General features: G+C 41.4%; 1 protein-coding gene across 1 annotated transcript in view; it reads right to left on the bottom strand.

Annotated features, from left to right (window-relative positions):
- Positions 1–12956, bottom strand: part of GNAI3 (G protein subunit alpha i3) — a 49946-nt gene extending 36990 nt beyond the window's left edge. The window contains exon 1 of the mRNA XM_047785100.1: positions 12700–12956. Within this exon, the coding sequence (XP_047641056.1) occupies positions 12700–12817 (118 nt within the window). The 5' untranslated portion in view covers positions 12818–12956. The remainder of the gene's footprint in view (positions 1–12699) is intronic.
- Positions 12957–13575: the final 619 nt, after the last annotated feature.

The following is a 13575-nucleotide window of genomic DNA, read 5'->3' on the forward strand; positions in this document are numbered from 1 at the left end:
CTAGCCCCACTCAATGGGTTAAGGATTCAGTGTTGCTGTGAGCTCCGGTATAGTTCAGAGACACGGCTCGAATCTTGCACTGCTGTGGCTGTGGCTGTGGCCGGCAGCTGCAGCTCCAATTCGACCCCTAGCCTGGGAACTTCCATATGCCACAGGTACAGCCCTAAAAATAAAAAAAATTAAAAAATTTAAAAAAAAAGAGTGGAAAGCTAATAACCATTTTAACATTCATAAATTACCTAAAAAGGATGCCGGTTTGATTAAATGGGGGGGGGGGAGGAGTCAGCTCACTTAGCCAAGCAGCTGTCCACAAAATCTTTTCACTTGAGAATATGAACAAGGTAACTTGAGGGCTGCTTAAGATTATGTGTTCTCTTTGGGCAAGTGGCTAATTAAGAGGGAGAAGTGGAACTTCTTCCTCGCTTTTGTGGAACATAAAAAGAATGTTTAAGGGATCAGTCATTTGTTAGCAAGAAGGGGGATTATCCTCTGGCTGCTGCAATGTTCTAATTTTGGCTTCTGGTGAGTAATTCTAATTTTCACTTCTTTGAAAGCAGTGCAACAAAAAGTCACTGTGGTACTAACACTAAATTATATGGTACGTACATGTGACCTAACTGAACACTATTTTTGGATAGGTACATTTCTTACTAGCTCTGCCTCAAAATTTTCTGAGATAGAAATGTAAAATACACATTTAACCCCTATAAATAACTCTTCATATGTAGTAACTGTAATGTGCTACAAAGTTAACTGTAATGTGAAATCCACTCATCAAATCCCATACAGCCCACATGTTAACATTTAAAAATGTTAGAATCATATCCTTACCTGAGTCTCAAATATTGGTGGCAGCATAGAGAATTTTTCTACAGGCCTATTTAATTGAATGTAAATTAATACCAACTTCAAAAACTCACCAATAACAAAATATAAATTCAACTGCCGACAACTTCAGTTTCAATTCAAACTCAGTTCCTACATCCACAAGGATGCCCACAATTTCAATTTCCTTTACCATATAAATACTCACCAATGTTGTAAGTAAAAACCCAAAAAAGTCTGGGTTTAGCACATGTATTTCCTTCCACTAATCTTTGTTACAGCATCAATTAGCAGTGGAATGGCAAAATAGGCAGGTAATAAAAGGGAGGGGAATAAAGAGTCTCTAGATGATTTCCCCCAAATTAAACCTATCTCTCGATCTCACTATGTAATAAACTGTGGCTTAAATACAGCTACTAAAAATTCAAATCGACACTCTCCAAATCCCTTGCATACCTTTCTAGTCACACCTCCTACACTCTGGAATAAATCATGCAACACTTTATTCCAGAGCAAATCTATTTGCTCACTTATATTTCTGAGTCTGTGTACATACTATTCCCTCTGTCCAGATATGCTTCTTGCCAGTCACTACCTTAAGCGTTCCTATTTATCCTTTAAGGTCCATCTCAAATATCACCTCCTGTGGGAGAACATATTTCCCTGACATGTCTCTTTCTCTCTCCCTCCTTGTAAAACTGGCTACTCTTTCTGTAACCATATTCCACATAAACTACCATTGTTTGTCAGTCTCTGTACTTGAACTGTCTAAGAGTTTTGTCTATTTTTCATTTACACCTCCAGGCTAGGAAAGTACGTGTGTGCATATAAGACAATCAGATACCTAATCGTAAATAAGTTAATAAATGATCCTCCTTTTGAACATTTTATTAAGCTTTTGGTTAATAAAAAGTAGCCTTGACTAGGAGTTACTGTTGGGCCTCAGCAGGTCAAAACCCCAACTAGTATCCATGAGGATGCAGGCTCGATCCCTAGCCTGGCTCAGTGGGTTAAGGATCTGGCATGGCCTCAAGCTTCAGCACAGGTCACAGATGCAACTCAGATCCCAAGTTGCTGTGGCTGTGGTGTAGGCCGGCAGCTACAGCTCCAATTAGACCCCTAGCCTGGGAATTTCCACATGCTGCAGGTATGGCCCTAAAAAGAAAAAAAAGAAAAGCAGCCTTGACTAAATGCAATGCAGTGTCCTGGATTAGGCCCTGGAGCAGGAAAAGAACATCAGTGGAAAAACTGCTGAAATCCAAATAAAGTGTTAAGTTTAGTTAACATTAATGCACTAATATTAATCCCTTAGAATTAACAAATATACCACAGCTATGCAAGCTGTCATCATTAAGGGAAATCAGGTGAACCGTAGGCAGGAACTCCATGCATTACCTTTGTGGCTTTCCTACAAATCTAAAATTATTCCAAAACAAAAAGTTTACTAAAAAAACTTTTTAAGTTGTCTAGAAAAAGATGAAAGAACTACAAATACCAGCGAGACTATAAATGTGGATTTTAAATGCAACCATATAACAAAAATAAAAGAACAAGGAGTTCCCGTCGTGGCACAGTGGTTAACGAATCTGACTAGGAACCATGAGGTTGCGGGTTCAGTCCCTGCCCTTGCTCAGTGGGTTAATGATCCAGCGTTGCCATGAGCTGTGGTGTAGGTCGCAGACGTGGCTCAGATCCTGCGTTGCTGTGGCTCTGGCGTAGGCGGGTGGCTATAGCTCCGATTCGACCCCTAGCCTGGGAACCTCCATATGCCGCGAGAGCGGCCCAAGAAATAGCAAAAAGACAAAAAAAAATAATAATAAAAAATAAAAAATAATAAAAGAACAAGAAATATACTTCTCAAAAAGAGAGTAAGGAAGGAAATTATTTAATAACCTGAAATTAACCAAAATATGAGGATTTATTAAATGCTGCAAAATGGCGAAAATGATTTACATCATTAAACTGAAATAGTTCAACTTTTATTTTCGGAAATACATAACAACACCAAAATAACTTGCATAGAAAAGTTAACTGTGCCATCACATCATATACATCAGAACTGGACTAATCTGTATTAATCATTAGAGTTTTACTTCAAAGAGAGCCCTGTTTTGGAGTTAATGATTCTCACGTTTTAACTTCAGGAAATAGAGGGGGAAGCGCTCTGCTAAAGCATGTCACTCTAAAACAATCCTTCTATAACTTAGAGGAATTTGTAAAGTGTAACTTCCAAGGTCCTGGGCAAAATTCGTTTCCACATTATCTCAGGAGCAGTGACTAAAGAGGAGCTTTGCTGTTTCTCAACTGATTTTAAAATATTTTTTAACCTCATCATTCTAAAGTCATATTAGTAAGTTCCCAGGTCATATCATAACATACAACACTACACATTAAGTTAAAAAATATAGAAACTAGGGATATCAATACACAACTAAAACAGAAATCCAAATACAATGTAACACTTGTATAAGTTCTTAGAATTCAATGGAATACTATTCTAGTTTTAAAATCCAACTTGAAAGGCAAAAGGGAGTATTTGACTCAGGGTAAATAGGATGCACAATCAACCATTATAAGACGATTAATTATAACATGTCAAGAATCAAGTTACCTTGCTAATTTTAAAAAGGTCTGATTTAAATAGTCCCTATATCACCACTGTAATAAGTGTAACAACAGGCCAGATGAATAATAGCAAAAGATATGCGAACAATTTAAATACACAAAGAGTGTATATTTTAATCATGGTGTGACATGCCTGATGCTACAGGGGTAGATTTGCATGAGCACCTAGAAAAAATTTAGAATACTATCCACTTTTAAGTTAAGCAACAAAAACTTTTTGAGATTTAAAACACTAACATCATTAAAAAAACTGAAAGACTTTTGTATGAATATTAAAACACTGGGAGTTCCTGTTGTGGTGCAGTGGAAATGAATCTGACTAGTATCCATGAGGATGCGGGTTTGATCCCTGGCCTCACTCAGTGGGTTAAGGATTCCACCTTGCTGTGGCTGTGGCATACCGTAGGCCAGCAGCTGTAGCTCCCATTCGACCCTTAGCCTGGGAACCTCCATGTGCATGGGTGAGGCCCTTAAAAAGAAAAAAAAAAAAAATACTTATTTGAGAATTAGAGCTGATGATGAAAAAGAGGGCCATAGTAGCAAAACAGTAATAGAACAGTGTACACAATAACATCCAACTATCCTTACCAGTCTTAAATTTTAAGTATCTTCCAAGTTTAAATTAGAAATCAAAGGAAAATTCATGTCTAAAGACTATATCATCCTAAAAATTGTTTCTAAGATCACCTAGGCCATTATTCAGGTACAAGTCAAACAAATTTAGTCTTTTTGGTATGCTTCTTCGCTTGGTTATCACATATATTCATTTCTGTCACCATTTAATAGCAGGACATAGAAAAGAGTATACTTCATTTACATACAGCACTATGTCAAAACTAGAACAATTAAACAGTGATCTTAACACAATGTTATTCAGTTCAAGCAGCTTGAATTACAGAAAAGATACCCATGATTGCTAAGCAGGTAACAGGATAGCCTGGATAGATAAAGACTTAAAGATAACTCCAACTTGCTCAACACTGATAAAGAATTATACCAACATGAAGACAACTAAAATTGGTGGGGAAATCAAATACTAGAATAATTTTATTAGTCTCCTGAACATCTATTTACAGATGGGCATTTTATGAATTTATGTCTTTCAGGTTTTTAACTATCTTCCTAAACAGCTTTATTATGTTAAACTACTTTCAATCAAATTCAAGACCAAGGGAAATACACAAAAGTAGCCCTCTTTATAAATTGCTAAAATATTCTATCTAGTTGGTAATATTAACTTCACAGACAAGGGGCTCCTGAGATTGGACCTCATTGTACAGAAAAAGGAAAATGAAGCTCAGAGATTAGGGCCGCCCTCCCAGTTTTCCGTCTCTGCTCTTTGCCCTCCATCACACAGTATCTCCTATTTCAGACTTGAGTTACTCGTTCAAACATACAGATTTTATTAGTGCTAGCCTACTGAATTCTGCTGACAACAAAACAAATTTTAAAACAAACTTCAGATATCTGAACAAATTTAGTGCCCAGTGCTCTAGACCCACATTTTAATTTTTGGGCTTCACTGCTAATATTCTAGCTGCTAAATACTTAAAGCATCTCTTCCTCTCTGTTTCCCCCGACAAGCCCCACCCCCCAATAAAACAAAACTAAAACAGAAGAAGACATGGCACAGATAATGAAAATCCATGAGCAATCTCTTTGCCAAATGTTTTTACCTGCTCCCTAAGAAAAATCTCTAGGCAAGGTTATTAACAAGGTGCAAAATAGTCCATTTTACCTCTTCCCTTAGCTTTGGACAATTTTCTGGTGCTCATACAAATAACAGGTGAAAAAATTAGCCAAAACAACACAGGGACAGGAGTTCCTGCCGTGGCTCAGAGGAAACAAATCTGACTAGCATCCACAAGGACGCAGGTTTGATCCCTGGCCTCACTCAGTGGGTTAAGGATCCAGCGTTGCCATGAGCCGTGGTGTAGGTCGCAGATGAGCCTCGGATCTGGCATTGCTGTGGCCCTGGCGTAGGTCAGCAGCTATAGCTCCGATTGGACCCCCTAGCCTGGGAACCTCCATATGCCTCGGATGCGGCTCTAAAAAGACAATAATAATAATAATAATAAAAGTAGGGACAATGAAATATAGACTCGGGACTGATTATAATGCACTTAAGAAAATTCCTGAATTAAAATAAAAAATAATTAAATTCAGGAGACATTAACTGTCCTGCGATGGGTGTGTTGACAATGGGAGTTTAAAATATTGCACCCACCTTAAGTTGAACTTAATTACATTTCCCAACCATACAAAATGGCAACATTGAGAATGAGCACAAGCATGCTCTTATGAATTAAAGAAAAACTAAAGCAACTTGTTTAGTTCCTCAATATTCCCATCTCACTCCATTAAGTTCAACTTATACTTAATGAGTGTCTAATAGGTAGTAGGCTTTGTCATCTATCAATCATTAACTCTCTAGCCATGCCCTTTTAATAGAGACCTTGACCCACCTAGTCCCTAAAAGGGTCAGTCTTAAGAAACTCACAAACTCCACCACCCTGCCATAATACTCCCAGCATGGAAGACTAGACTGTGGTCGGCACCTGATGAGGATGGGTCAATCTGATATTCTTTCCCAGGAACCTGAGTCCGATGACATGAACTACTTGAACTACCAGGTTAGGCAGTGTGTGAGCCAGAGGCGTCAGGGTAAGTCAGTGTTAAAGACTGGGGGAGGGGGAGTAGGGACAAAGAAGTCCTTAAGTGAACAGAGACAGCCGAGGAGGTGACTTACCAACAAAGCAGAGCAAGTGAGCAGCCTACTCTAGGAGAAATGGCGGAGGAAGGGGCCTCTATTACACGCCATGCACGCTCGACCTGGTGGTCTTTCATTTCTTATCTATCCTTGGATGTCTGATGCCTATGAGGTTGCCTACTACGTCCTTTCAACAGAGCCCTCCTTGACTGGAACAAGTATACATGAATGAGTTTCTATTCCTTATAGGAAAAACATCTTAGTGTTACATTAGGTGTTGCAGCAGATACAAAGATGAGAAATACCTAGTTCTTGGCCGTCAAGGACTATATATAGTTAGGGGCAGCTAAATATACAAATAACCATAATATAAGGCAGGCTATAAGCAGAAAAAGTACTATAAAATTTCAAAGAGAGAGACAGATCATATCCAATTCAGAACATCAAAAAGGTTTCATGGAGCAAAGGGAACTAAAATAGTAACCATAATAGATGGGAGTTTGGGATGTTTTCAAAATGTATTTACTAAGAAAAATAAAATGTTGGACTCCTAAGTCAGTAAACAACAAAACGAGTTAATTTTACTGGTCCATGAAGTCCAAAAATCTAGTAACAACTGAGTCACACAACTTGCCAATTGATTGGTTACAAGATGCAGGCAAGCAAGGAGTTCAAAACACAAGTTCAGTTTTCAGCATAGATATTTTGAGAATGACAATGCTGGAACAGAAAAGTTTACAACAGGTGGATCTGGGAGGCAAGTTCAGTACTGGATATATTGACTCCACGTTAAGTGGCAGTGAGTAGCCCATTAATTCACTGGGGGAACCAGAGAAAGAAGAGCCATCTCAAGTAAAGAAAACAGACTGCTCCAAAATTCCAAGTTAAAAAACTGTCCCCAAAAGAGGGAATAAAAGGCTTTTTGTGCAAACTATTACATTTAGAATGGATAAGCAAGATCCTACTGTATAGAACAAAGAACTATATCCAATCTCTTCGCATAGAACATGAAGGAAGATAACATGAGAAAAAGAATCAGAGTTTCAGTCGTGGTGCAGCGGAAACAAATCCGACTAGGAACCATGAGGTTTCGGGTTCAACCCCTGGCCTCACTCAGTGGGTTAAAGATCCAGCGTTGCAGTGGCTGTGGCATAGGCCAGCAGCTACAGCTCCGATTAGACCCCTAGCCTGGGAACCTCCATATGCCAAGGGTGCGGCCCTAAGAGGACAAAAGACAAAAAAAAAGAAAGGAAAAAAAGAAAGTGTATATACATACATATATACATGTATGTCTGGGCCACTTAGCTGTACAGCAGAAATTAGCACGACATTGTAAATCGACAATACTTTAATTTAAAAAAAAGAAAGAAAGAAAAAGAAATCTGAAAAAGAATGCATAGGAATTCCTGTTGTGGCCCAGAGGTAACAAACCAGACTAATAATATCCATTAGGATGTGGGTTCAATCCCTGGCCTTGCTCAGTGGGTTAAGGATCTGGCATTGCCATGAGCTGTGGTGTAGGTTGCAGCTGGAATCTGGCATTGCTGTGGCTGTGGTGTAGGCAGTGGCTACAGCTCTGATTTGACCTCTAGCCTGGGAACCTCCATATGCTGGAGTGCAGCCCTAAAAAGAAAAAAAAAAAAAATCTTATGACAGTATAACATAACAGCATATTTATCAAAGGACAAATATCAGTATTAATTCATCAAAGTCTGATTTTCAATAATAACCTATTCAGCCAGGAACATGCAGATATTTAACTGAAAACAATCAACTATAAAACACAGGGTTTAAGCGGCTTAGATGGTTCCAATTCTCCACATGCAACTTAGTTTTTGCCATTCCACTACCAGCAAAATCCTGAAGAACAAAGCATTAATCTCATCTTGCATAATAATGTTCTCTCAAGATCTGCTAAGGGAAACTATCAAGAAATGGAAATCTTGAAGTTCTCTTGCGGCCCAGCAGGTTAAGAATCCAGTGTGGTCACTGAAGCAGCTTGGGTTGCTGCTGTGGCTCAGGTTTGATCCCTGGCCCAGGAACTTCCACATGCCAATGAAGTAAGCTGGAGGGACTTGGTGAAAATAATATATATATTTTTTATATTACAAAATTATGACTTGAAAAATAAGATACAAAATATTGCAGATGACATTAAATACCAATTGATATAAATCTTCTAAATCAATTTTTTTTTTTAGGGCTGCACCTGCAGCATATGGAAGTTCCCAGGCCAGAGGTCGAATGTGAGCTACAGCTACTGGCCTAAACCACAAGCACAGCAAGGTGGGATCTGAGCCACATCTGTGACCTAGACCACAGCTCACAGCCACGCTGGATCCTTAACCCACTGAGGCCAGGGATGGAACCCACATCCTCATGGATACTACTCAGATTTTTACTGCTGAGCCATAATGGGAATTCCCCAAATCAAACATTTTTCAACTGCCAAATTTAGAAAGTTTACCAGTGGAATCATACCAGAAATGTTCAAATATCATTCTAACTGCTGTAAAATTTTGAAAAATCATAAAAATGATTTAAAATTTCAAAACCATAAAACATTTGCACAGTTCCCGTCATGGCACAGTGGTTAACGAATCCAACTAGGAACCTTGAGGTTGTAGGTTCCTTCCCTGGCCTTGCTCAGTGGGTTAAGGATCTGGCATTGCCGTGAGCTGTGGTATAGGTTGCAGACGCGGCTGGGATCCTGCATTGCTGTGGCTCTGGCATAGGCCGGAGGCTACAGCTCCGATTTGACCCCTGGCCTCCTGGGAAACTCCATATGCCGCAGGAAGCGGCCCTAGAAAAGGCAAAGAGGCAAAAAAATAAATAAATAAAAATAAAAACAAAACATTTGCAAACTGCGCACTGTATGCCTTTCTACGCACTACACTGTGGTTAGGAAACCCCACATAACACAATTTTGTCTTTCTATAGAATATTATGATTAAACACCAATGTGATATATCAAGATCTTTCAACAACACATCTAAAAGAAATTTAAACCAAAGGTAATTGAGGAATTATAATACTGCATTCTTCCAAATTAATCTGAATTTCTATAATATCTTTAATCTGTAACACTCATTTTGATATAACAATGATAGCTAATATGCACTACACTAAAACTGTGCGCCAAGCTGTGTTCTACTTCACATTATTATCATATTTAATCCTCACAGCAATCTTATGAAGTCCCTCTATTTTCTCCCTTTTAAAGATTAAGAGGAGGGAGTTCCCGTCATGGCAGTGGTTAATAAATCCAACTAGGAACCTTGAGGTTGCAGGTGCAATCCCTGGCCTTGCTCAGTGGGTTAAGGATCCGGCGTGGCCGTGAGCTGTGGTGTAGGTTGCAGACGCGGCTTGGATCCCGCGTTGCTGTGGCTCTGGCGTAGGCCGGCAGCTGCAGCACCGATTCGACCCCTAGCCTCCTGGGAACCTCCATATGCCGCGGGAAGCGGCCCTAGAAAAAGGCAAAAAAACAAACAAACAAAAAAAGATTAAGAGGAGTACCCACCGTGGTGCAATGGGATTTGGTGGCATCTCTGCAGCGCCAGGATGCAAGTCCAATCCTGGGCCCAGCACAGGGGTTAAAGGATCCCGCTGCTGCCATCGCCACATAGGCCACAACTGGAGCTCAGATCCTATCCCTGGCCCAGGAGCTCCATATGCCATGGGGCAGCCAAACATAGGAGAAAAAACTTAGGAAACTGAGGCAGAGAGAAAATGAGTAAATAACTTTCCCAAAGTTATAGCTGGTAAGTGGAAACTACCACTTGAAACAGTCTAACTTCAGACCCCATGTTATTTATTAATCACTACCCTAAACCGCTTCCCAGCAAGGAAGGAAAAGATAGTCATCTTTAATGAACACCTATTATGTGCCAGGAGAGACAAGAGTATGTAAACAGATTTCAACTTAGACTAAGTTTAACAGTCTCGCCGTGTTGAAATAAAAATGACTTGCATGTACATCAAAGGAGTTATTCTACAGCAAAAAGAAAATTATTTGTACGCTGTGATGGGTGCATCATGCTTACAGAAATAGCAAGGAAGATATCTAATTTCATAGGTGGGTTATGTTATGGTTCAAGCAAGAGCATCTGTCTCTGTAACCTATTTGAATCTGTTGATTTAACTTGCTCAAGAATATTTTTAAACTCTTACTTAAAACAATAAAATTGATAAAAAGTAAAAGCATGAGTTCCCGTCATGGCTTAGTGGTTAACGAATCTGACTAGGAGCCATGAGGCTGCGGGTTGGATCCCTGGCCTTGCTCAGTGGGTTGCCGTGAACTGTGGTGTGGGTCGTAGACACGGCTCAGATCTGGTGTTGCTGCAGCTCTGGCATAGGCGGGCGGCTACAGCTCCAATTAGACCCCTAGCCTGGGAACTTCCATATGCTGAAGGAGCAGCCCTAGAAAAGGCAAAAAGACCAAAAAGAAAAAAAAAAAAGTAAAAGCAAATGCTTTAATACTTTAATTTTACTTACTGCTTTTGAAGTTCCCTAAGTGATCATCTGTCTAATTTTGTTTTTAATTAAATGTAATATTTATGAAGTCTTGAATAAAGATTTTTCTAGACATTTGAACAAGTTCTGCTTGCCTAAGTTCTGCCTGCCAAATCCTGTCATTTGAAAGAAAGACTCACAGTTTACCTTTACTTTCATAACCAATCAGTCAATAGAGACAACCCCAACGTCTTAAGTATTATGGTTTATATCAAACATCTGAAAAGCCCCAAGGAGCAATGTCCAACATTAACTGGTTAACAGTATGTATTTTAAAAGCACCCACTACATACCAGCGACCCCACTCATTCACAAATGCTGTTAATAGAGAGTGGCAGACTGGAACTTCAATTTGAATTCATACATTCTATAGGATTAGGTATTCAAACTGAAAGCTCAAGCTCCAATGCCTAACTTTCCCTCTTTATTCAAAAAGCTGTTACCAGGGTTTCTGCAATTTACAAACCATCAAACATGTTAACATGAAGAGACTAGCATGGGCGCCCAAAACAAACCTCGGGTTATGGTGGTGCATTCTATCCTCTGGAGCTTTACATTATAAAAACTTAGCACTTCTCCTAAATCAACCTCTTTTTCTCAAAAGTCAATTGTTTCAAAAAGTAAAGTGATACTGCTTACAGAAATTGTTACTCTCACTTGTTCTTCCCTAACGGATCCCTAGAAAACACTAACAGTGAAGAAATGTGGCTTGATTTATTGGTAAGCTGATGCTAGGGTACTTTATCTGATTCACTGAGCCTCTAGAAACCAGTGTCTCAAAATTCTAAAACAAATCATGCTGAGTAAAATGCATCTGAATGTAAAACGAATGTCAAGTAAAATAAACAGTAATTCCTGAAGCCAATATTTTTATGTTTTTTTAAATTTTTATCTTTTTAGGGCCAGACCTGCGGGACATGGAGGTTCCCAGGCTAGGGGTCCAATCCAAGCTGTTGCTACTGGCCTACGGCCTGAGCCACAGCAACACCAGATCCTTAACCCACTGAGCAAGGCCAGGGATCGAACCCACAACCTTATGGTTCCTAGTCGGATTCCTTTCCACTGCGCTATGGCGGGAACTTTTGAAGCCAATTATTTTTAGTTTGAAAAAGCAAAAAAAGTACAGGTCTGTCGCTGTCACACTTTTAACAGTAAGTATGTCCAATTCCACAATTTATCTTTAGATAGCTGCATTCCCACTGCCCATCATTCTTAGCAACTATTCAGAAACTTCCACTGTGTAATCTATTGACATCATTACATCTTATGCCACAAACCTCAAACAAACCAGGACTTAAATTTCCTCAGCTCACACCACCTCCCCCTTATGAAAACAAGGCAAGGAGTTATAAAACCTTAAGAGAATAAAAATTACAGAAAAAGGTGGATAAGTACACACAGCCTCTGCACCCGAACTCTTTTCCTTTATACCCTAGAACCTGTCATTTACCTCAACTACACATCTTCGTGTTCCTGGATAACCCGGGGTTCCTTCGCCTTCCAGACAGTTCAAAATGCCCACTCTAATAAATCGCAAGGTCCTCCGGAACCGCTGTCTCAGCCCCTCTATTTCTATTAACCACTCAAGCCTCCCAGCTCTATCCTGTCACAAAGTATCACCACGCTGCACACTCACAAGCCATTATACAAGCCCAACACCCTCTCCCACCTTCCTTGCTACCAACTCATTCCAACCCCTCACTTGCAAAACCTTCCCTAATCTGAGCTCTTCCCATATTCCTAATACAGTCTCAATGTCCTACTGGACCATATTCCCAAGCTCTCTCCGCTAAACGCAATTCCAGCATGGAGTCGCACCCTCTCTCCTAATTTCAAACACCTCAAAACCCCACCTCTCATCAAGCCCGCCGGGGCCTCAGTCACCAACCCCACACCCCGCCTTGAGCCCGTCACTGCCTCCAGACCCTTCGGGGTCCTTTCCGAGGGCCCGGTCTGACCCCGGCTCAGGGCTCTCGAGTGCCTGGGCCCTCCCGAAACCTCCGCCAGCCCCGCCCCCAGCTCCTCACCAAGTAGCAGCAGCTTCACTTCTTTCGCCGCTTTCTCCCCATCCTCCCGCAAGTTGCGGTCGATCATCTTGCTCCGTTCCACCGCCGCCTTGTCTTCGGCGCTCAACGTGCAGCCCATGGCGGCGGCGGGAGTGGGGACCGGGCCGAGGCTCACTTAACACACCGCGGAGACTGCGGCTCGGCCGGCTGAGACAGCGTCTACTGCTGGGCGGCGGCCCTCTCCGTCAGCCCCCGGAGCGCCCGAAGGAACCGGATATCCGGAGTTTCACGACACTTCCGGCGACGCCCCGCGCCGTTGCTGCGCGGACCTTTCTGGCTGGGGTAGGGGAGGCACAACCGAAAGCGGAAGTACAGAGAGAGGGATGGGAGGGCGGTCGGCGATTCTGGTGAAGCGGGGAGGCTCTCTTGAGCTCCCCCAGGCTCCGCTCGACCTTAGTCCCCTTTCACCTTTTTTTTCGGCTGCCTTGTTTGGATAAATGCAGAAAAGCCAGGGACTGGTTTCTCCAGCTCAAGGCATCCTCCCGAGGTCACATAGCCAGCTTCAGATTGGCGTGGGGGGTGGGACTTCCCAAATAATTGCCCACAGCCCGCACGGGAATTTCTGCTGGGAATTTCTCACTGGCCAGAAAGCCCATCTGAACTCTGGCTGTGACGATCTGGGGCCCCTGCCCAAGTGTAGAACACTTTCTCTGCCAGGGTTGTCTCAGCCAGATCGCTAGGGTGAGAATTATGTCTGGACCCTGGCCACGCTCCACATCTGAAATAAGTAAGATCGGCCATGGTTGGGACTTCATGGATCCCTTTCTGCCCTCTGGCCCACCGCCTCCTTCTCTTAGCTGTACCCTGTGGGCTTGAGAGTTGCCCAGCTACTATGTT

Source organism: Phacochoerus africanus, chromosome 6 (assembly GCF_016906955.1).
Source record: "Phacochoerus africanus isolate WHEZ1 chromosome 6, ROS_Pafr_v1, whole genome shotgun sequence".
Taxonomy (NCBI): Eukaryota; Metazoa; Chordata; class Mammalia; order Artiodactyla; family Suidae; genus Phacochoerus; species Phacochoerus africanus.